This window comes from Nematolebias whitei, chromosome 22, assembly GCF_014905685.2.
Source record: "Nematolebias whitei isolate Nwh7 chromosome 22, NemWhi1, whole genome shotgun sequence".
NCBI classification, from domain to species: Eukaryota; Metazoa; Chordata; class Actinopteri; order Cyprinodontiformes; family Rivulidae; genus Nematolebias; species Nematolebias whitei.
Genome location: NC_056519.1, coordinates 16,232,006 through 16,257,368, shown reverse-complemented (window position 1 = coordinate 16,257,368; position 25,363 = coordinate 16,232,006). Strand labels below are relative to the sequence as shown.

At 38.4% G+C, this 25,363-nt stretch overlaps 1 protein-coding gene across 1 annotated transcript in view; it reads left to right on the top strand.

Annotated features, from left to right (window-relative positions):
* The window catches only part of magi2a (membrane associated guanylate kinase, WW and PDZ domain containing 2a), a 326,057-nt gene that overhangs the window by 214,926 nt on the left and 85,768 nt on the right, over positions 1-25,363 (top strand). The window contains exons 4-6 of the mRNA XM_037695758.1: positions 6,601-6,816; positions 13,629-13,839; positions 21,108-21,187. Of these exons, the coding sequence (XP_037551686.1) occupies positions 6,601-6,816; positions 13,629-13,839; positions 21,108-21,187 (507 nt within the window). The remainder of the gene's footprint in view (positions 1-6,600; positions 6,817-13,628; positions 13,840-21,107; positions 21,188-25,363) is intronic.

Sequence of the window (25,363 nt, the reverse complement as noted above, 5' to 3'; positions counted from 1 at the left end):
GTTCGGCTCTCTGCAGGTAATGTAATTAACTAATCATATGACATTGCAAACAGATGTCTAACTAAAGCATCTAGATGACATAATATTTTATAATTAAAATTTTAACAGAGTATTGATCTGTATCTGCTGGATTCTGCTACAGATTTGGAATAAAATGGCATTGACTAGACCAGTGGTTTCCAACCCTGGTCCTTGAGGAACACCATCCTGCACGGTTTAGTTGTTTCTCTGCTCCAGCGCACCTGATTCAGTGATTTAATTACTTCCTCTTGATCTGCAGAAGCCTGTCATTTACCCATTAATTAAAATCAATGTGTTGGAGCAGAAAAACAACTAAAACATGTAGGATGGTGTTCCTCATGGACCAGTGTTGGGAACCCCTGGACTAGACGATATAAAGAGGGCAACAAACTCTCTAAGAAATTTGAAAGGACTTGAAAACATTTGTTTGCAACCCAACATTTTTCATTCAGGTCATCTGGACATTTTTTTTTTTTTTTTTTTTGTGCTGAAACGTTTCGCCTTCGGTCCAGAAGGCTTCATCAGTCAAGGAAACGCAACAAAACTGATTCTTCCCCCAACAGCTTACTCCAAAGTGGAACAAACCAGTTCTGCTTGTGATAAGATGGTCTCTTTGGTACGCCCCCTCCTCCATTGCCGGCCCTCTTCCTTGTTGACAGTCTTGTTCAACTGGTTGAAAACAACAAAGTCCATGCTCAATAATCCAGGTACTGTATATATTCCAACATTTTTCAGTCGGGTCATCTGGACAGTTTCTTTTTTTTTGTGCTGAAAAGTTTCACCTTTGGTCCAGTTTGCAACATGAATCAAAAATCAATTAATGCAATTATCTTTAGCCATTATGAGTAATACATATTAGGTTTATTTATTTATTTTTTTTGGTTAATAGACTGTTATATCACAACACTTTCACAAAGATGATAGCTCAAGCGTTTAACATCAGTAGCTGCACAATGTCTGTTTTTGTAGCTGCAGAAGCTTCAGCCTCTGATTTTATCACTAGGCAAAGAGTAAAAACATTTTAGATGGTAATTATTTAAAATTGTTGAATTTATCATTTCTGTAATGTGCTTCTCTTGGCTAATGAAAGCAAATGCAAAAAGCCTGCCACCGTTTTTTGTCTTTTATGGTTTAATTTTTCAACTAATTGGATTTGATTCATTGTGATTCTCTTTTGTTTTTAAAGACATTTCTGTCAAGTTATGCGTGACTTAGTCGACTAAAATCCTAGTGGCTGTCAGATGTGATGGCAGTCCCACCATTTACGCATACCTCAAATTCTCGGTGTCATCAACACTGCTGGTTATTTAAGTTTGCACTTTGAGGAAGCTTTCTTCTCCGAGGAAAACATTCAGCTCGTCAGGGCTCTGGGATTTGTGCCTGTGATTCAGGCGCTTTAATCCCAGCAGTCCCTGTAATCTCTCTCCAGCTTCTTTCCTCCGTGCCTTCATTGTAGGCCTCATGTTTTCTGTGGCACAAGTGTGACATTTCAGTATGTTTTTCCAACGCGGTGGGAGGCATTAACATTTTGTTTTTCTGTTAAATACCTTAGATTTTTCTTGCAGTTCCCCTGCTGTATGTTTTTTAATTTGTTCCTCTAAAACTCAAGCTTTACGCAATAAAATAATCCCAGTAGATGTTTGCACAAATTGTTCTCTCAGTTATGATCCTTCTACCTTGACCACCTAAGAGCTGATAAGCTTTCCTAAAAACAAACCTTCCTTGATCTGCACAAAGATGTGGTTTAAATAAAAATATGTTTGCACACTTTTTGAATTGTAAAAAAGCTTCTTGGAAAAGTCATGTTTGATCATTACCACCCCCTACAAAAAAAGCAAAGGGGGACTTTTTCTTCTTTTTTCCCCTATGTGTGTGTTTTGTGTGATCTTGGGTCTGTTATACAAAAAAAAGTCATATTAATCTCTGGACAAATTGTCAAGTCAAGGTTCTTTATAGTCCACATCACATGTGGTACATGAGGTGGAACAAAATTGTGTACACAGGGTCCCAATTACATCCAACAATAGCAACAATATAAAGTGTAAAAAGAAAATAAATAAGGATCTAAGATATAAACTAAGATATACACTAAATGAACACCCAGTGGTACAGTAAAAGATCTAAGATATACGCTAGTCACAAATAGTGCAAAACAATACACCAAACAGCAGCACAATTTTCATAGGTTCTGTTCTACCATAATTTACATGCTAATGTGAGCAGCGTCAGGCTTGGAGCCGACCCCAAGACTAACATAAACTGGGATTTATTCAAAGCATGCAACAAAAATACAGAAACAAGGTGCCAAAAAAGAAAAATAAATAAATCTACAGCTGCATGGTCCTATTGGCAGAGTGGTTCTGATGACAGTGAGGTTCTGTTAGCAGTGAGGTTTGGTTAGCAGTGAGGTTTCTCTTAACAACATGGTCCCGTTGGTACCATCATACTGTTAACGGTGTGGTTTGGTTAGTGGTATGGTCTTGTTAGCAGCATTAGCAGGTCTTGTTAGCAGGTCCCATCAGCAGCATGATGATAACAAGGACCGCAGCAGCTGCCCTCCCAGACTGCCCTCCAGAACCAGGTCCAGCAGACAGAGAAAATCCAAGGTTCCCCCATGGAACCAAGTGAGTCCGTAGAGTTTGGTCTGTTCAGGCAGACGGAGGATCTTTTTAGCAGCATTAGCAGGTCCAGTTAGAAGGTTCTGTCAGCAGTTTGATTGTAATAATGACCGCAGCAGCTGTCCTCACAGACTGCCCTCCAGAACTTGGTCCAACAGATGGGTAACATCCAGATTTCCCCACAGAACTCAATGCGTCCGTAGAGTTTGGTCTGTACAGGCATTTGGAGGATCATGGAGATAGCCGCCATGACAGGCCTGAGCCCAAGACTGGAAGGACTGAACCACGATCGCACGATGGCAAGGCAGCGACACAGCAAACTCCACAAGTGTGTTGCAGTCATACCCGTACTGTGGATGTGCAATGTAGGCGCAAAAAAAAAGGTTAAAACAAAAACAACAGGAACAAAAAAAAAGATTGAGTTCACTGGGAGCCTGTGAAGCTGCCGCTCGGCTGAGCACAGCCATCTTGGCACTTGTAATGAAACTCACAGAATCAATCATTGGATGTTTGTGTGTGTGATTAGGATTTATTGTCAACCAAATTCAAGATTGCTTCAACATCCAACTGACCGTGAGCAGTACAAAATTAGCTCTAACTCAATTAGTTTTCAAGATATTTATGATGATTTACCTAAATTTTATTGTGGAAGTAGCTGATTCTGATACACATAATCTGATTGTTAGCAAGTTAAACAAGATCTTGGCCTAAAATTTTGTCTCTAACCGTTGAAGTCATTTCTGTCTCTGTGAAATAGCTTGTGATTTTAATACCTCAAAAGTGTGCGCCTCTGATATTTTTGAGGATGAGAAAATGCCTGAGGAATGGAGAAGTGTGCTGGTGCCCGTTTTTAAGAACGAGATTGATGTACAGAGCTGTGACAACTGCAGGGGAATTAAGTTGATGAGCCACACGATGAAGATCTAGAAGAGAGTTGTGGAAGCAAGACTTGGATGAGAGGTGACTATTTGTGAGCAAAAGTATGGTTTCATGCTGAGAAAGAGCACCACAGACATCATCTTTGCTTTGAGGATGCTGATGGAGAAGTGCAGAGAGGGTCAGAAAGAACTTCGTTGTGTCTTTGTGAATTTAGAAAAAGCATATGACAGGGTGCTGAGGGAGGAAATGTGGTATTGCATGAGGAAATCTAGAGTGGCAGAAAAATATATGTTAGACTAGTACAGGACATGTGTGAGAACAGCAGGACAGTGGTGAGATGTGCTGTAGGAGTGACATAGCTTCAAGATGGAGATGGGAGTGCATCAAGGATTGGTTCTGAGCCCCTTCTTGTTTGCTCTGGTGATGGACCGACTAACAGATTAGGTCAGATCCCTGTGGATTATGAAGTTTGCAGATGACATTATGATATGTGGTGAGAAAAGGGAACAGGTGGATTAGATCTTGGAGCGGTGGAGGTATGCACTTGAAAGAAGAGGAATGAAAGTCATTCATAGTAAGACAGAGTACATGTGTGTGAATGAGAGGGAGGCTGGTGAAACAGTGAGGCTACAAGAAGCAGAGGTCACAAAGATGCAGCACTTCAAGCACTTGGGGTTCACTGTCCAGAAAAATAGGGAATGTGGTAAAGAGGAGAAAAAGAGAGTCCAGGCAGGATGAAGTGGGTGGAGAAAAGTTTCATGAGTGATTTGCGACAAAAGGATGTCAGCGAAGGTCTTTGCTGTCTGTTTTTCTGTTCTCATTCTCTTTCAAGGCGGACACTTTCTCCTCTCCCTCCTCTGTTCTCCTTCATCCTGCTGTTGCTCTGTGTGTGTGTCTCGGAGCTCCTGGGATACACATCTTCCGAACGGAAAAAATATCTATTATGAATCTGGTGACCTGGACTTTCAACGCAATTGACAAAATATTTTCTACAGGGTCAGGGTCCTGGAGAGCCCTCATGTCCTGCCGAGACTCACGCTGCAGGATATATCAGGGATCTGTGGGGAGTTTGGCAGCTGATGTGTCTTTCAGTTCTGTCTCAGGAGGATGCCAAAGACGTTTATATAATAGGATTCATGATAGCAGGGTTTCTGCTTTTTGGCATCAGCGGGTCCCTATGTTATCAACTTTTGAAGAGGATATCGGCAACAGTTTCGGCCATGGCAAAACTGCAGAGTCTGTGTGAAGGTTTGGTTTGTGCTACGTGTACTGAAAATCAGCGGATTTACAAGCTAAACCATAAGATGGAAGCGATTTGTGAGAATCACAGGCCACCTGCGGCTTTTAGGACTCACCAGCATGTTGGAGTCAACCTTGAAGAAGGCTCATAGCACGGCTCAGTGGAATGCCCTTAAATCTGATCATTTTGGATCTGGAAAGTACCAGCAGGACTCAAGGCTGACAAGAAAAAAACAGTATGTCTGAAGAAAATCAACAATTTTGGCTTATCTCAATCTGACTCCCCCGTTTGACCTCGGATGTGGGCCATCAAATTTCTCCTGGGACATCGGTAAACTAAGGAAAAAAGCTTTTTCTATTGCAACACCCCAATGTGCCTATGGCATGGAAAGTATACATCTACAACTGATTAAATTTTGGAGCCGGGTGATATGCATTAATTCAAGTAATGCAAAACTTTTAATTTGTAATGACAACTTTAATACTGTTATTTCCAATTTATGTTTTAGTTGTCTTTGTTTAAAAATGTCATCACAGTCCTGAAAGTCACAATGCAGCTTAAAGCTAAATTTGTATTTTGAATTTCTTAAAGGTCAGGTAAGCTCAAACAATCATCCACTACCTTTAAAGCTTATTCTACCTTAAGAGGAAAATGGCTTAACAGCAGCTCTTAAACTGAAGAATCCAACATGAAGTTGGGAGGTTTTCACAGTGACTGATGGAGACCATCAAAAGCATGGCAGACTGCCAGTATTCAATTCAAATGATAGCAAAATGTGAAATCGGCTTAGAACACTGTGGCTGGGGCTGTAGGAGTCGGTGCCAAGTCAGAAACTGACTCTCCACTGGGTGCAGCGGGTACTTGGCTCTAACTACAAGTGAGATTGATTTATTTTTCTATCCAAGCTTTCCAAAAAACATGTTAATATTTGCCCCCAACAATTGTGCATGGTCTGCAAATTGATTTTTCTAGAAAGAAGAACAATAAAATAGTTGGCAACAATCAATCTGGCTGAAAAACGAGCTGTTTGCAGGTAAAACTCTAGGTTTCCAAACATACAAAGCTGTTTGCATTATGTTAGTTAAGTGTTGGGTTTTGTAAAATAAAATAAAAAAAAATAAAAAAAAAACTGCATAAGAAGTAGGAAAGTAATCAATTTTGACCACCCTGTGTCACAAATATAATCCCACTTTACTTATCCTTACGCTCTTCACTCTGTAGCTGTATTTTTTTAATCTTGTTCTTCATTCTCTAATTCCTCAGTCTTTTTGCATTTACTTTATGAGCATGCAAAGTATTTTCATCACTATTTCTTTTTATACCATTTTTTAAAATGATAATTCAAAGTATTAAAAAAAAATCCTCTGTGATATTGTAGCCCTGCAGGTTTGTCTTAAAATGAACATTTAAATGAAAAAGTAGTTAACGAAGATTCATATAGGTGACTGTGCAGCGCCTTGAAAACTTTCTGGAAGAACAAAATAAGAACAAAACGCTTCAAACTTTGTTCTACACAGATATATATTTTTTAATTGACTGAGTTTTGAGCCAACAAAGGAAAATCTCAAAAATAATCCAATCCACTGAAGGAATTGCGTCACTCCTTTTGTTGCTTCATCCTTAAGTCATAATCAGAAGACATAAAGTATATTATTGATTTCTTTGACACGTCAGAAAAGATAAGACCACAGCTTTCACAGATCTTGTACTGTACACACATGTTTTTAACAACGCTCACAATGGTCTGCTTGGAATCACTTTCAGTTATCCTCCCAGTCTTTAACGATGGACAATGTAGTGTAGCTGAAAGTCTGAGTTTCCTCCTCCTTTTTTCTCTTCCAGATAACTTTTACGGCACCCCAAAGCCGCCAGTCGAGCCCAACTCTCTGCTGCTAAATGTAACAGACCAGCTGCTGCCGGGCGCCAGACCCAGCTCTGAAGGCAAGAGGAAGCGCAACAAGTCAGTCAGCAACATGGAAAAAGCCAACATCGAGCCCCCGGAGGAAGAGGAGGAGGAGAAGCCCATCGTCAACGGCAACGATGTTGCCGTCACCCCAGGTCAGCCCCGACAACAAATCTCCACAGACACAGAAGCAAAGGTCAGCTCAGCCAGGCAGAGGTCCTGATTGGAGTCAAACTCTTGAAAAGGTTCACGGTTTTAAGTTACAGCAATGATTTCCTCAGGGCTGGTTGCTTAGCAACAGAGGCAGAAACATATTGCTTTTATGCATTTAATGTAGATGTTTCGTTGGTCACAAATGTTTATTTTTAATGATAAAAATTACATATTTTTAACTCTGTGAGTACATCTGCATCATTTCTACACTGGATAGTATTACTGAAAGCAGCGCTAGAGGAGGAAGCCTGGGGCAAACCCATATATTGCCCCCTCTATTCAACAGGAGCCTGCAGGCTGTTTGAGACCAACCATTTCTTTATTTTCTAATTTGATTCTCTACAAACCATTGTCTTTTTATAGAAATGCTATTAAAAAATCGTAAAATAAGGACTGCATATATACCAAACATCTGGGGATTTTTCTTAAAAAGTAAAAAAATAAAATAATTTATTTGTACAAATGTTAACGTGAGTAATATATAATTTTTCTTCTGAGTTCAAACAATAAATGGTGCAAGACCGAAGTCGCAAAACTTAACAAGGAACAAAACCGAATATGGTAAAAAACAGCACAGTCAGAAAACAATTTGGATCTGACAGAAAACTAAAGAAAGCAGGAAGTGTTAATACTGAGGGAAGATAACAACTGTTAGAATGGAGAAGTAATTAGTGAGCTGAGTAGTAAGGAGAGCAGATAATCAAGGGTCACTTTGAAGAAAGTTCCTCACTGAGTGAAATGGTCCAAACAAATTAAAGTGCCACTCATGATAAAAGCTTTTTATGTTCCCCAAATGTTAGGGGGGAAACATCTTTACTTATTTTTGATTATCTGCAGGACCATTCTTTGACCTACTCAATAGTTGGCCAGTGGGCCAACAGCCCTTTCAAAACCTTTGGCACCCAAAAAGTTGCCCAATTCCCAAACTGGTTTGTCTGAATTTAATGCTAAAATATACTTATTTTAGCTATTTCCATATTTTGAGTGCCATATTAGAAGTCTGTTTCTGTCAGTGAGACAATTTTGATAAGTCAGGACAGCAGCGAGGCGTGAGTTGAGTAAACATTTATACCTGTAAGCAGATCTACGGTGGCCCTGAGGTGTAAATGAACAACATTTGAAAAAACGGAATTACGTTAAGCCAAAGCGGAAGTGGCTGGAATCACTTTTTTTTTTTAAAAACAGAATTACATGAAGCCAAACCGTGTGGTGTATTTTTTTTATTTATTCATTTTGGATTCTCAATTAAAAAAACAATGAACAAATTATACATGGACCCACACCCTTCACAAAAGTTTGTATTTGTATCTTGTTATTGTACACTGTTCTGTTGTTCTATGTTGTTAATAAAGTAAAAAAAATAATAATAATTAAAAACACCACTTCCACTTTGGCTTAATGTAATTCCGTTTTTTTTTTTGTTTGTTTGTTTTTTAATGTACTTCCGTTTTTTCCAAATGTTCTTGTGTTTTTATTGTTTTTTTCAAATTTGAAATCTAATTCTGTTTTTTCAAATGTTGTTCGTTTACACCTCAGGGCCACCGCACAGATCTGACCTGAGCAAGGGTCAGTATTGCCGTACAAATAGAAAACAGCTAAAGTGGCATTAGTTAAGCTCACTATGCCAGGATTAGGATGTTTCCTTCAAATACAAAATGTGGAAAGCAGATTTAAAATTTAACATTGTCAAAGCAAATAGTTAAAAGGAAAACAATTGTTCACTTTACCAAAAGCATTTAGTATTTAATGATAAAAACGAATGATGGAGTTGGGAGCTGTTTTGATTATATCTTGAAAAAAAATGTTATGAGCAATCTAGTACTAAAAAACAAGATGTCACTCTCAATGTTTATGTTGTTAATGACCCTCAGCTACTACCACATACAATTTTAGCTCAGTATTTGTAAAACTGATTGCATTATAGCCATTTTTGAGTTGACTTATGTTAGCATGGCAGCCATCTTGAACTGCGATGACTCCAAAAGTTATTCAGTCAATAAAGTACATCCATTGAGTTGCTTGTTTAACATGTATTAACATTTAAGTGGTTTATGAAATGATTTAGAAACAAACATAGACACAGGTGAAGGCATTTTTGGTCGTCTTTACCTTTTGGTGGCAGGCAGTTAATATTAAAACTATAGCTAAATAACCCACGTGTAACTAAGGAACAGGTCAAGATTGTGAATTTGAGCAGTTCAAGTGTGAGCAACTTGTGAAATTTTCAGTTCAATTCAGTTTATTAATAAAGTGCCAAATTGTAATAGTGGTCATCTCAGGGCACTGTACAAAAACAATCACACATTATAAAAGCCATTTAGTAAAAGTCATCTATCTAAGGAAGCCAACAGATTTCATTGAATCTTTACTTTTTCGCAGTCTCACCTACCCTGAGCAAGCACATTGGCAACAGTGGAAAGGAAAACCTCCCTTTTTAACTGGAAGAAACCTCCAGCAGAACCAGGCTCAGGACGAGCAGTCATCTGCTTTGACCGGCTGGGGTTTGAGAGGAACAGGAAGGAGAAACAGACAAACACAGAATAGCAGGTCCAGGTGTAGTTTCTATTGGAAGAAAGACGAACAACGTGTTAAGATGGAAATAATTACAAATGCAAACAGGTAGAGTAGAACAAGTAAAGACAGCAGCAGAGTGAGGAAAAATGTGGGCACTTTGTCCTCCTGCAGTCTAAGCCTATAACAGCATAACTAAGGGATAGCTCAGGAAACCCAAGTCCACCCTATTTATAAGATGTATCAAAAAGGAAAGACTTAAAACTAATCTTAAAAGTATCAATGTGTCAGCCTCATGGACAGAAATTGGAAGTTGGTTCCACAAGAGAGGAGCCTGATAACTGAAAGCTCTGCCTCCCATTCTACTTTTAGAAACTCTAGGAACCACAAGTAAACCTGCAGTCTGAGCGAAGTGCTTTGTTAGGAAAACATGGAACAAGATCTGTAATTTAATATGGAGCTAGGTTGTTGAGCTTAGAGCTTTGTATGATAGAAGTAATATTTTGAATTCAATTCTGGATTTGACAGGGAGCCAATGGAGAGAACAATTGCAATAATCCAGCCTAGATGTGACAAATGCATGGACCAGTTTTCTGCATTATTTTTGGACAATATATTTCTAATCTTAGTGATATTACGCAGGTGGAGGAAAGTGGGCCTGGTAACTTTTTTAATGTGGACGTTAAATGACATGTCCTAATCAAAAATAACACCACAAGCTTTTTATACATTTGAACTGGAGGCCATATTAATGCCATCCAGAGGAAATGAAAGGCTGCACAGGTTATTCTTAAGATGCTCGGGTCCAAAAACCAAAAGCTCAGTCTTGTCTAAGTTGAAAAGCAGAAATTTAAGGGTCATCCAGGTTTTTATGTCTTTAAGACATACCTGTAGTCTAAGTAACTGATTAGATTTGTTGAGTTTCATATACAAATATAACTGAGTATAATCAGCATAACAATGGAAATTTATCCCATGCTGTTTTATAACTAACTAATGGAAGCATATATAAAGTATTGGTCCAAGCACTGAACCCTGAGGAACTCCATGACTAACTTTTGTGTATGAAGAATATAAATTTTTTACATTTACAAACTGGAATCGATCAAATCAATATGACTTAAATAATACATTTTCAATGACCAACTCTTAAATTACTTTATAATCAAAATCTTGTTTTACTAGTATTTGAAAAGCATTGTCTTCTTTCATTTGCTGTCAACATTGATCCATCCATCCGTCCGTCCATCCATCCATCTATCCGTCAGTCCATCCATTCATCCACTATCTTTTACCAGCTTCTTCCTTTCCGGGTCATGGGGGTCACTGGTGCCCATATCCAGTAGTCACTATGTGAGAGGCAGGGTACACCCTGGACAGGTCTCCAGTCCGTCACAGGGACACATAGAGACAAACGAGACAAACAACCATTCACTCTCTCACTCACAACTAGGGACAATTTAGTTACCAATTAACCACTCCGTTTATATTGTAGCCGACATTAATTGGAAATATCTCAAAATTATCAGCCGTAATGTGACAAAGATGTGGCTTTTCTAAATGTTATGTATGTTATTAGTTAATTTAAATATATTTGACAAATATAAACAATGTCTTCACTGAGTTAAAGACTGCTCATTGCTTCCTAAGTCATCAGATCACACTTTGAATGGTTCTCAGATTGAGACACAAATGGTTATGTCTTATATCATCTTAACTCAAGTGCTCAGCCACACTTGTACACAACAAGTTTTTGGGTACATCCCTTAATCACATGAATGGAGAATCATAAAAGAGGCTTTATGAGTCTTCATTTCTGTTATTTCAAACTTCGACCCACTCTGTAGTCCTGTGACTTTCTAAACTGGTTTGATAGCCTTGGGGAATTCTTGCTGTTCTACAGAGCAGCACAAAAATACAAGCAGATTGAACTTAACTTTCCCATTTCAGCTGGATCGTAAGCCTGTTTTACTTCTAAACACATTCAGAAGTGATTTTTGAAGAAAGTGAGTTTGGTTAGAGGATGAGATATTTGTGTTTCCACCACACTGACCTCAAACAAGGTAAGAAAATAGGTGAGTAAATGTCATTCTCAGATTAAATGTTGTCTTGAAAGAATAATTATAAGTAATTTAGTTTAGAATGCATAATTTCCATTTTACAAACTCCTTTACAAAATGAGCCATAGATAATTAATTTAGCTGCAAGAAACAGAATAAATAGCATTGATGGCATTTTAAAAAGAAATATCATAAGACATTAACTGAATATACAAAAAACATAATTTCACCAAATAAGAATTTTTCAGGCTATTTGTTCTTGTGAAGCAGTAATTCACGTAAGACCATGTATGCAATGATTTCTGAACTTCTAATACACGATATGTAAGAGTAAAACCCTAACTACATGCTTGTAAAAAACCTTCACTTTTCTGTAAATGTGCCGCTTAAAAAACGGACAAAACTCCAGCAAGTTAAATGGATACTGTGATAAAAATGTTCTGTGTGGATTCACAGTTAACAAATGTGAACAAAGTTTTCTGTCCTGTTTGACTAAATTGTTTATTAGGGATGTTGCAAAGAATATTAATAGAACTGATTAGTTAAAATGGGGAAATAATAATCTCACTTTAGTTAATTATGACTTACAACCTCAGAATAAACATTAAATATTTCACATTATTTGAATAAAGACCATCAGTCATATATGGGGTATAATTGTCAATAAAGTCATTAAGTGTTAATCTGGGGGAAAATGTGCTTTAAAGTCTTAATCTGAACTTCCTTTAACCCAAATTAAGAATTATCTGAAATGGCTCAGATTGTATGTGCAGTCACGGGGAAAATAAAGTACATAATATTTTCGTTCTAAGGTTGTAAATATCAGGACAAAATTACAATTTTCTGTAATTTGGACTAAAACGAATAACAGATTTCACCATCTTGCCATTTCTTAAACAACACCAAAAAATAAATACCAGTTTGTATTTAACAAAAAAAAAAGATCTTTAGCCTATGATTCAACAACGTACGTATATCTAAGCAGCATTAACTTGAAGAAAATCATTTTCTGACTATCAGTTTTTCACATGGTTGTCGAGAGTTGTTTAGCAGCAAGAAAACATAATAAATAACACTGATAGCGTTTTAAAAAGAAATGTCATATGACATATGACAGAGTTGTCATGAATGTTTCTGTTCAGTGCCCTGAGATGACTTCTGTTGTGATTTGGCACTCTATAAATACACTGAATTGAGAAAGTTTGTTACAGTCTTTTTTTTACAATGTTGCATCAGTTCACTGAGATCTGTAGATATTTGTTTCTGCAAAACTCTCTTAGGGTCACAACATTAAGCAATGAACTTGGACTGGACCGTTTAAATGCCTTTATTTTATTATTTTTTCCAATCATTTTGTTGTAGATTTCTCCTTGGATTTAAATAATTTTAGAGCCTGGTAAATACTAAATCATTGTATTATGTCCTGATACACAACACCCCATAATTAAAACAGGATATGCTTTCTATTTTTATAATTACTCTTAAGTTGTGCATGTCTGACTCTTAAGAAAAACCTAAAGTGTTCAGTTACGACATATGTTTTCTGTAAGCGATTGCTCTGAAAGCAGCCCTGAGAGAAGATGCAGGAACAGGAGATACACTCAGCTGATTTCTATCAATAACTTGTGCCTGTGGGCTGCACAGTGAAGTCTGGTGGATGTTAAAGGGTGCTGCTGCTCTCAGCTCAATAGTTGTTGTGTGTCTGTGGCTGGACAGTGAGGGCTGACCAGCACAGCTGAAGGGGGGATCGATTGAGCCCAGCAGTGTCTGGGATCTAACCAGATCAGTAACTCTCACTTTCCCTCCCATAGATTATCTCTCAATCCTCTGCTTTCATTTGTTCCCCCCCTCTCCTCAGGGAAGAGCTCACGCTTGCCATCTTTTTCCATTTCTTCCCATTTTTCTCTCTCTGACATTTTCACACTCCACCACAACTCAAAGCAGAGTGCCTGCTCTTTCTCAATCTTTACTGTCCCCACTGCTTTATTCATCTTTCTGTCTTGTTAACTCCCATTCTTTCCTTCACTTTCTTTCTCCTGAGTCACCACTTCTCATACTTTTCTAATTACCTCTTTCTATTCTTCTGCCTCCCTCTCAGCTGTCTTTCTTTCAGTTTGCCACTCTTCTCGTCCTCCTGATGATAGTGTCACGTTTGACTTATCCCACCCTTGTTGTGCCCTCAGAGTCGAGTGAACATGAGGACAAGAGTACAGATGCTTCAGGAGACGTCGCCCCGCTGAGTAACTCGGCAGAGGCCCCAGCAGAAGTGCCCAAAGAGGACGGACAGTCCCCAAAGATGGTGGTGCCCAAACCGGAGGAGAACGATGAGCTGGGGCCACTGCCTGACAACTGGGAGATGGCCTACACAGAGAAAGGAGAAGTCTACTTCATAGAGTAAGTGTCCTCCAGGTTACATTTAACTCACCGTGTATCATGTTCAGGTCACACAGGCTCACTTGTTCCAAAGAATTGTCATGAATACTACATTTAGCTGGACAGACTTTAAGTTTCATGTATGCTTTTCATTATGTCAGTGTTAGCAGTGTTCCTTGTTATAAAACATCTTTGCTAAATAGTACTTTCAAGTACTCTCCTTTTGTTTAATTTTGCTCAACTTACCAAATAAATTATTACTTTTATTAAAAAACATTTTCCACCTGATTTTAATGTTGCCTCCCCTTTTCCTGGCTGAGCTGGGTCATAACATTAATGGGGGCTCGTCCGGGATATTTGATGTAATCCTGTGACTTATAACAATATCATTCATAAAATAAAAAGTAAAATAAAAAAAATCAAGGACCTTTGCCTCTCGCAGCTGTTGATTTCCTAATAACTTTTTTAATTAGGTTTGAGTTGTAGCCTTTCTAAAAGCCTTCCCAAACATTTCTTTTGACATGCATTCCTCGTTTAGTTATTTTCAGTCCAGTCCTTGTCCATGAATATTTTCAGAAGGATAGCCTCATACATTTATTTATGTGGGGTTTACTACTGGTCAATGAATTATTCAAGCATAAAAAAGGCACCTCATTTAGAGAATGACTCAAAGGCAAACTGCCTAAAGATTAAAATGTTTAACTCTTTGCCAAGTTGTTTGTAATTTGGAAACGCATTGTTGGCTCTTTTCTCAGGTTTAGATGCTTTTTCAGGCTTGAATGATTTATACGTTAGAGTTTGTTGTTGGGATTTTTAAAAGTTTAACTTTTATCTAGACAAATTAGCTTAACTTGTACTAAATGTGATTTTTAACATAATTTCCAGCTTTCCTGTTCCCCCCCAGGTTTATTACGAAACAAAAACAATATTCCTACAAACTCTGTTCAGAGCTTAAAATAATGATAACCAAGCAGATAATTTCTTAAAGTACTGAAAACACCAACAAATACTATTTCTAATATTATCTGTGCTTACTTTAATAAACTATGATTATAATAAAACAAACCCCCAACAGTGGTCTGTAAGAGAACACGTTTAAAAAAGCTTGCAGAAATGTTAGCTCAGCATCCCGATCGATCATGATTTCATTTGTTTTATGAAAAAGTTTAATTATTTTTTATTACTTTGCATTTTGATAACTCACTTTTTTCCTGCTCAGTCTGTTAATCATTTTATGTGTGTATTATTATTATTATTATTATTTTTCCTCTTTGCTCTTGTACGAACACAGAGAGAACATAAGTGGATGCATGATGGTTAAATTAGATTTAATGGTCTCCAGAAACACTGTTTACACTGAACTATGTTGTAAACGCTCCAAAGTTTAATTTACTGCAGTTGTTAGCATTTTACAGCTGCAGTAAAAATGTAGGTGAGTTTTTGTACCTTAAGAATAATGGACTCCCTGTGTGTCTTTGAAGTGGTGTGCAGGGAATTGCATATTATGTGCACATGAACGCAGATTCAAATTCAAACCTGACTGAGAACTGAAAGCAAGGCAAAGGTTAACTTTTCATTATTCCATTGCACATGATTTAACACATCTAGCCTGAAAACATAGAAAACCTGTCCTCCCTTCTCCACTGATACATTATATAAGTAACTGTTTCACTCTATGTAGTGTTAGCTTGGTAATAGCAGTTACGAAAATGTTGCTCACCTGTTATTCACTTTCATACAGGATTGATTAATTTACCTTCAGGCCTTGGAAAGCTGTGGTAAGAAAAAAATGTTCAAAGTGAGAATATTTTAAAGGAAAGGAAATTAATGACAATTTGAAATATGATGCAATTTGTTCTTACATACCAAAAACATGCATGCTAGGTTAACAGGAAGTACTCGTTGTCACTAAGTGTGAGTGAGTGTGAATGGTCGTCTGTCGCTTCATGACCCTGTGATGAACTGATGACCTGACCAGGGTTTATTCCACCTTTTCCCCAGTGACTGGTGGAGATGGGCACCAGCTTCCTGTTAGGGCATTAACAGAGTACTCGAGTAATCTACACATCGATTGCTAGGACATTTATTGAGGTTAAAAATTTAACATCGAGTATCCGTAGTGACGTCATATTATGTGGCCACCGTATGACCGTAGGGGGCGGTGTTGCACTGTTGCAGGTCACAGAGTATGGTGTAACACCGGGTCCAATCCACCGAAACAGTTTCGGTTAAGTTTCGTTTTTGACGTGCTGCACGTTTCTTCACGTTTGCAGTTTAATAATAATAACTAATAGTTTAGTTTTTCCTGTGACTTATTTGCAGTATGATAAATGGTAGGAGCATAATATACTCAATGTTTTGTTGGTCCTTTTTTTTTTTTTGTAAATAATTACCTTTTTTTTGCGGTTTTATTTATTTATTTTTGTATTTTGAGATCTATGACGTTATCAAATACTCGAGTTCTACTCGGGTTTTATTATGTTAATGTCGAGTTTAAAGATTATATTCACGTTCAACCCCTACTTCCTGTGACCTTTTTTAATTTTACAGTAGTCCCTATTGTACCCTAGTAGTCTAGCTACTTCGCAATTCATTTTTCCTGGACTCGCTCTACCACGTTTTTTCAAAGTAAGATTGGACATGACACACAATTGGCTGACTGATGGATGAGCGGCACAATCGGCATGGAATTTTTATATAAAATATCTATTTTAAATTATTTAGCACCTGCTGCACCTGTGTGTAGCCCACAGCTGCAGGAGAAGCTCCCTCCTGCAATGTGTCAGATCTCCGCTCTGCAGCGGAGAAGTGTGCATGGCTGAGAGTGCAGGAAGGGTTTAAAACAACTTTATATATATATATATATATATATATATATATATATATATATATATATATATCCATCCATTTTTGCGCATTTGTATTGCATGCCGCTAGCTTAGCGCTATGTCAGTGCCGCCAGTTGTCGCACAGTTCTGTAGGCAACACACTTGGTTCTGTTGACAGGGCGGGGCGCCCTCCTTGTATAATCGTAGGGGAAACACTGATATTTATTTATTTATTTATTTATTTTGAACACACAGGAGGTCCTTTGCAGAGTATAAATTAACTTTTTTTTTCATTAACCAGACTGACCGATTTTTCCCTTAATACGACTACAGTAGTCCCTCGCTACTTCGCGGTTCGTTTATTGCGGACTCGCTCTATCGCGTTTTTTCAAAATAAGATTGGACATGACACACAAGTGGCTGATTACTGGTGATGGATGAGCTGCAGAATCATCATCGAATTTTTTAATTATTTAGCACCTCCTGCTCCTTTGTTCAGCCCACACTGCAGGATAAACTTCCTGCTACAGCTGATCAGCTGTTCACCATGCATAGCGGAGATGTGGGCGTGGTCAATAGAGCTTGCAGGTGGCAAAGAAGAGTGTGGGAAGGGTTTAAAACACCTTTATATATATATATATATATATATATTTATACAAAGTATATAAAATAAAATTAAAGTACTACTTACTACTTGTACTACTATTCCTACTTTGCGGTTTTTCACTTATCACAGGTCTTCATGGTAAGGATCCCCCACGATAAATGAGGGACTACTGTATTTCATTCAAATGGATTATATTTACATGAGTTCAGCTCATGTAGTTATTTAACGCTATTGTTCATATTTGACAATTTCTTAAATTGCATTTATCACAGTACAGTTACCTCTCATTTTTTCAACCTTTATTTATACTGGTTAGTCTCATTGAGTCACAAGGACTCTCAGTCTGATTCTAAATATTATCAAGTTTAGTTCATCCAAACAGCCACGACACCTTGTTGTTTTTAAAACACCATGTAGAAATGAATTTTCTAGAGATTTATGAAAAACTACAAACACATGAAACTGATTCTCACAGAGAACTTTGTGAATTTGGGTAGGAAAAAAAAAGGTTAAACAAAGACACACGTTATTGCTATAATCTGGGTCATAAATATTTGTATTTTATCATTAATATTGTTTATTTAAAAGAACCAAACTTAGCAGACGCAGCCTCCTCCCTCACCGTTGGAGACATTCAGGCTGAGCCCTCTATTGTTCTTTCAAATCCAGAGTTTGGTCACGCACGCAAGTTGATGACGACGCTCAGAACACATTAACATTTAATACAAAGTTAGATTTTATATACATGTATAAATGTCCAGGGAGGTTGGAGGCTCGGTGCACAGGAACTTTAAACTATTTCACTTCGTTTTCCACCAAACAAGCTCGAGACCAGATCTGGTTGTCCAAGAAGAAAATGGGCTGTCTCGGACAAACGGAAACTGCTTATGTCGACCCCTAAATGGTGTTTGTATTGTTATACGCCCATCAAAGGTGAAGGTCAAAAGTTAAACTGTCTCCACTTGTCCAAGCTATTTCTATAGATTGCTGTATAATATTTTGTTGATGGACGTATAACGTGCCATATATCACTGTACTCTTGTTATATATTATATAAAGTATGGCATGAGATATGCAATGATACGATACAACATATGGCACAATCTAGCATAACATATATAATATGAAATAATATATATAATGTGATATGATACAATTTATATCATACAATATACTGAACTTTAATGTCCCCTTGGATAAATAATCTTTGGGCTTATTTTTGACCCACTTTCCGACTTCACAAGAGGTTGGTCATAAATAGTAAAAAGTGAAAAAAAGCAATATGATCAAGAGGACAAGGAAGTGATAAAATCTGCTTCTCTTTCATACTATAAATATGAAAATATGGCAAGAGTTGAGTAGGAAATGAGTCAACAGAGAAAGAGGAGGACAGAAGATGAGATGACAAGAACTGATGGAGCAAAATCAAAAGGAAAGCAGCAGTGATTAAAGCCTACTTTGAAGTATGCTTTGTAGGGCTCAGTATTTATTTAACTCTGGCCTTCATCTTTCATATTTATAATCTTTAATGTGCCTCCCCCCCTTTTACTTCATCTACTAGTTTTAGGCCTTGGGATACCCATATCAGTTTTGTACTGGTCAGTGTAAAATATATAGTAAAATAGTTTTTACAACATTTGATTAATTTATACTGTTACTTTTTAATTACTTTTCAATTAGGTATCACATTGCATTTCTGTGTGTGTGTGTGTGTGTGTTTTAATCTAGACATTTTAAAGCTGATTTAAAATATCTGGTCAATTATTTGATTAGTTAAAGTATTAAAGTGTTTTTATTTATTTTATTTAACCTTTATTTATACAGGTAGTCTCACTGAGTCACTAGGACACATTTTCAAGAGACCTGTTTTTAGACAGACGACATAAAGAGTATAGACAACAATATACAACAATAAAAACAATTAAAAAATAAATTGGTGTCAAAATAGTGTTAGCAGCATGATCCTGTTAGCAGAGAGATTATGTTAGTAGAGGGGTTCTGTTAGCAGAGTGGTTCTGTAACACTGAGGTTCTGTTAGCAGTGAGGTGCTGTTAGCAACATGGTCCTGTTAGCAGAGTGGTTCTGTAACAGAGGTTCTGTTAGCAGTGAGATGCTGTTAGCAACATGGTACTGTTAGCAGAGTGGTTATGTTAGCAGAGTGGTGCTGTTAGCACTGAGGTTCAATTAATGGCATGGTCCTGTTAGCAGTGAGGTCCTGTTAGTTGCATGTTACCATTAGCAGTGTGGTTCTGTTAGCAGTGTGGCCTTGTTTGCAGCATGGTCATGTTAGCAATGTGGCTGTTAGCAGAGTGGTTCTGTTAGCAATGAGGTCATGTTAGTTGAATGTTACCGCTAGCAGTGTGGTTCTGTTAGCAGTGTGGTTCTGTTAGCAGTGTGGTCCTGTTGGGACACAGGAACAGACAGGTGGAACACAGGAGTGAAAAAAATAAGTCAATTTACACTTCAGCGGGCTCCGAGTCAATGTTTAAGTAAATATACTGTAGGTGAGCTGCAGAGGACAGGTCAGTGTCCAGGTGGTATTTGTTTTTAGTCACTACATAAGCTTTATGAACAACTGCAAGAACTCTAAAAATATGAATATTTCAGTTGTGTTGTTTACATAATGATATTTTTATTAAAGTCCCTATATTTAGAGTACAATTAATCATTAATTGGATCTTTAATTAGTGCAGTTATCAACTCATGCCCACATCACGTCCCCAAAAGCCTCTGAACTCACTGTGCCTTCATTGCTTCTGTATCCAGTTTCCCTGCAGCCATCCTGTTTTGCACAGATTCGGCTGGAGTCTCGTGCAAACATGACAACAAAGCAGATGTTTCACTAGAAGAAATTCTTATTTGTTTCAGGAGGTAAAATGCAAGCATGGTGTATGTATAAGTCATCTATACTTTATGTTAATAATAAATATTTTAGCAGATCAAATGTAGCAGTTGATGTTTATTTAATGAGGTTTTTAGAGCATTTTAGCCTCTTTTGGCTCATTGTTTTGGTTTTATGTGCTACAATGCATCGGTAATTTATTTTCAGCTTTGCAGTCAGTAACAACTGGCAAAGTGACAAAGTTAGCATCCAGCTGATCACTAATGAGCCAAATGATTTTTTAATGCTTTAGCAAAAAACTAAACTAAATGGAAGATGAACAATAGTTCAGAGATTATGAATGTGATCCTGTTGTCTAGATTTGGAAGTAGACCACTAACATTTGGCAAACGTATCAAGCAATAGTTTGACCAAATTAATGTTTCAACTAGATGCTCAATCGTGATGTTTCCTTTTTTGTATGCATTTGGCAGAGTATCAACAAAGTTTTAGGGAAAACACAGTTGAAAATGAAGTCACCTTGCTGTGAAGTTGTCACATTGCACCCTTCCTCTGCCCTTCTCCTGCCTGTTGTTGCTTCATAACTAAGGGACAGTATTGTGACTACATTGTGTAGGTGCATTGAGACTTCCTGGCCCATTATTGAATCTGATCTAGATCCAGAAAAAAAAAATCTGTCCAGCCCACAGCTGTTCCTCTATCACTTAATCAGTCACCTCTCTATTACCCTTTCCCCCCACTTGCTAATGAAATGCAGTAAGCAAATTAAAAGTATTGATTCTGTTTTGTTCACGTAAAGCGTTTTTTGTGTGTGTGTGTGTGTGTGTGTGTCTCAAACTTTTTATAAATCCAGACACTCAAGGGAGTTTCATCTTTCCTCTCTGAAATGATTCTGTAGCCGAATTAGGTATCCACCAACATCGCTCTCGCTCCGTGCCAACTCTCCTCTCCCTCGCCATCGATCACGCTCCCTCTCACACTCCCTCTCTATCTCTCCCTCGTCTCTCCACAGCCACAACACTAAGACAACATCGTGGCTGGACCCGAGGCTCGCCAAGAAGGCAAAGCCGCCCGAGGAATGCAAAGAGGATGGTGAGTGCTGCGTGTCTTTCGCCGTTTTCCTGCCTCTTGATCGTTTATGTTAGATGCACACAATTTATCCTAAAGCTTGCCTGTTGATGTCAAAAATGCATGACAAATGGGCTCGTCTTGGGTTCATTTTACAAATAATGTAAGCTAGTTTACATGTCAGTTGTTGCTTTTCGTAGTGCTTATGAAGAAGTAATATCCAGGTGTAGCAGCAGCAGTTGCTCTGAATCAGAAGCCAAAGTCGTGTGTGTTTTCAAAGAAGCTGGAGGTTATAAAGACTCCTTTATTCTCATCTGAGAGAGATTTAAAGTGTCCTTTTACCACCTACTTACTCCACAAGAAAAGAAGGGAGACGGATGAATACCATAGAAATACCGGGGTTTTACATAAACATAAACCACAAGTGTCATATCCTTCTATACCCGCTCCTCCTCCTCTGTTTTTTTTTTTTGTATGACAAATAAAGTATTTGTTTTCTAAGTTGTGATCAGGGAGGAAGCTGATTAAGACCAAGGCAATTTATTTGTGTAAAATTTGATTTACTTAAATCGTTAATAGTGTAAAAATTACTTTAACAGATAATTTTACAGATCTTGAGCTAAAATGTGGTTGTAGCTGAGTCATTCACAGCGCACACGTTCAGCTCTAACAGATCAATTTACTGTACGTTTTGTAGTCGTGAGCAGAATAAATTCAAAGTTGCTTCAAACCTTTAAGATCGAATCAAAAACAGAATCACTTCTCATTTAACTTCTTCTCTTTTCTTGATGCGTTTCTCCCATTGAAAATACTTTTTTTTTTCCCAAGGAATCCACATGAAGTTGTTAAAACTTCTTAGTTCCTCTCAGATATAAAAAATAGAAAGATTTCCAAGATGATGAAATGACACCGAAACAAAGGCAGAGAGGAATTAGTCAGAATGTGATGGAGCGTGCATCTTTAGCATTTCCAATCCATTTATTCTGTGAGAATCCTGACAAAAGATATTCTGATACTTGATCTTACCGAGCATTTCATCAAGTTAGCTAGTCTCAGTTGGAAAAAAAGTAGACAAGGAACAAGATCTTAGTTGCAGATTTGTCAAGGGGAAAATATAATCACTTAAAAGGCCAAGCATTCATTGATGGAATGAAGGAATTTATATCCCCTGTTGTCTTTCATGTCAGTTTAAAACTTAAATCATCTGAGAAGGGACAACATCATAGTCATTTGGCCCAATATTGTAAATGACTTTTTGCACTGTTATGTAATTTGGGGAAATCTTGCAAGAGTGCGTCATTGGGATGCTATCATGTTGGACTCTGCCAGAGCTGTCCCTTGTCTCTGATCCTGTTTGTGGTGTTCATGCACAGGATGTCAAGGTGCAGTCCTGGAGAGGAGGCTGTTTGGTGTGAGAACCTCAGGGTCTCATCTCTGCTTTTTGCAGATAATATGGTTTTCTTGGAATCTATGGACCAAGAACTTCAGCGTGCACTGAGGTGGTTCGCAGCCGAGTGTGAAGCAGCTGGGACGAGAGTCAGCTCCTCTAAGTATGAGGACATGTTTCTTGACCAGTGATTAGAGTTGCATTCAGCCCCAAAAAAATCCAACTCGACCCGGCTCCAGCCCGTAGCCGTCATTTTTGAACCGAACAAATTAACAGTAATTACAGGTCTGAACCTGAAAAAAAAAAAGAAATTTTTAATTAAGCTTTGACTGCTTATATAGTTATTAATGGTCAGCGGACGTGCATGTCTGAATAAAAGGGGCAGAAGATCGGAACTGAGGGGGTGTCTGTCCTTTCATGGCTGTCAAAGCGCATTAAATCCCTGCTTCTGCTGCACTCTGCATTATTCAGACACGGACCTTGCTCTGATATGTCTGATTTGGGATCTCACCTGTTTGGGTCGTCAGCCGTGCTCGTCCGCTGAGTGTAGCGGCTGAATGAAGGTCCATTTGAGCGATGCAGCACCCATCGCATGGACCACATCCTGGCAGTACCGGTAGTCCCATCTGAAGCTTAACTGAACTTTTTTTAACCCCTTTCAAGGCCGGTCAGTACATGGTCAAATGGCCGCGTGCGACTGGTGATTGTATAGCAAGCCTTGTTGTCATATAATATGAATGTATGGAAGCCTTGTTGCCATATAATTGGATCGTCATCCGTGCGCATCCGCTGACGCAATCGAAAGCCAGACACCGACCTGGCCCGCCCATCCAGCACTTTATTATGGCCCAACCCGAATTTGGGCCGGGCCGGGCTTCAGGCCTGGATTAGACATGACAGCTCTACCGGTAATGATTGGAATGCCCCCTCCAGTCAGGGTAGAGTTTTAAGGGGCATTCACACCAGCCCTGTTGTCCTAAACTCTAGCCCGTTTGCCTAGGAAGTCCTTTTTTTGGGGGGAGGTGTGAACTCGCTATCGAACTCTGTCACGGAACAAAAAGTTGACCTCTGGCCCGGGCTAAAACCTAGGTCGCGGTCCAGTAGAAGAAAACTCCAGCACGGTTCGAGTACAGTGTGAATGTAAACAGACCGGGCACTGCTCCGCAAGCAGGAAGTGGACTGCAACGCATGGCAAACAAACACGCATTTCTCTTGCCTCATATGGAGCCGTCAGCTGCCTTGTGTGAAAAACAACATTCTCCATGGTCTTCTGCCTCATCTTCCACTCATGCTGAGTCCATTTTTGAAAAATGACTAAATATAACTCCTAAAACCGATAAAATTTGACGCCACTCCATTTTGTTTTTATTTCCAGAAGAAGAAGAAGAAGAAATGTCTTCTTCAGAGGTTTTTGTGTTGTTTCTTTCAGTAGTTCTTGGTGCAGCGCCACCACAGGCGAGCGGGGGAACAGGTTAGTTCAACAGGTTGGCTCAGCTGCGCAGTGCAATGTGAATGCAAACGCACCAGCTCAAATGTAAACAAAATGTTATGAATATTGGTCCCCAACCGAACAGAGTCTACCGGACTATCAGGTGTGAAAACAACCTTAGATACGTTTTTACAGAGCTAGAGACATTTTGTGTTCACTAACATCAGTAACTTTGTTGACCATTTAGAATGAGTCGACTCCATATGTTGAGTTGTACATGTATGGGCAGAGATTGCTTTCTGAGAATTTCACTCAAGTTTGACTAGTGGCTCATGATATTTTGCCAATAGTGTATCTATGTTTACATGCGCAACATTTTTGGACCGGATTGAAATGTTTTCATATTAAATAATTCAAATGTATCGTTTACATGGGCACAATCTGTTCATGACGAGCGTTTACCTGCGGCGGGCTTTGTTCTGAACAGAAGTACTGACATGTGCAGAGTGGTAAACTCTCCTTAAAAAAAAACACAGGAGAAGTTCTACTTCCGATGTACTTCCGGTATGAATGTAAACAAACCTGAGTGCTCAAAATGGACCCACGACAGGTTTTAATGACGGTGGAGACATTGCTGCACTCCCTGACTGAGCTACAGGTAATACAGATCATTTTGAGCTCTTTCAAAGTTTCTAGTAGAAATGTTGTGTCGCTCACCAACCAGTTTTGCTTCCCCGACATGCTAATATTATTAGCATTAGCCAGGCGGAAATGACATAGATCGCACATGCGCAGTCAGGTCAGTTTTTCACGATCAGAAAATAATGAACAGATTAAGTGTTTACACGGACACCGTTCAGATTATGAATCGCTGTAAACCACCAGTTTCGTTGGATCGCAAATTCTTTCGGATCGCGCTGAATAAACAAAAATAACCCGAATGCGGCGTTTACATGACATGTTTTTATTCCGAACGGCCGTTAGATCCGATTACTTATGTCCATGTACACATAGCTTGTGTTTACTCTAAACGTTAATGCCAAAATTTTAAGCAAATATGTTTTGTAACGTGTAGAACTCGGAGCACGTGTTTTATACGACTCATATCTGATGTAAGATTCTCACTGTGCAACAGGCCTGGGTCATCCTTGCAGGATATTGTTCATGATTCATCAAATATTTTCACTGGGTGAGAGGTCTGAACTTCAGGCAGACCAGTTCAACTCCTGGACATTTCTACTTTGAAGCCATGCTGTTGTAATGGATGCTGTATGTTGTTTAGCATTAGCTTGCTAACATAGTCAAGGTCTTTCCAGACAAAGACATTGTCTGAAGAAACACATATTGTATTGTTCTAAAACTAGTATATATATATATATATATA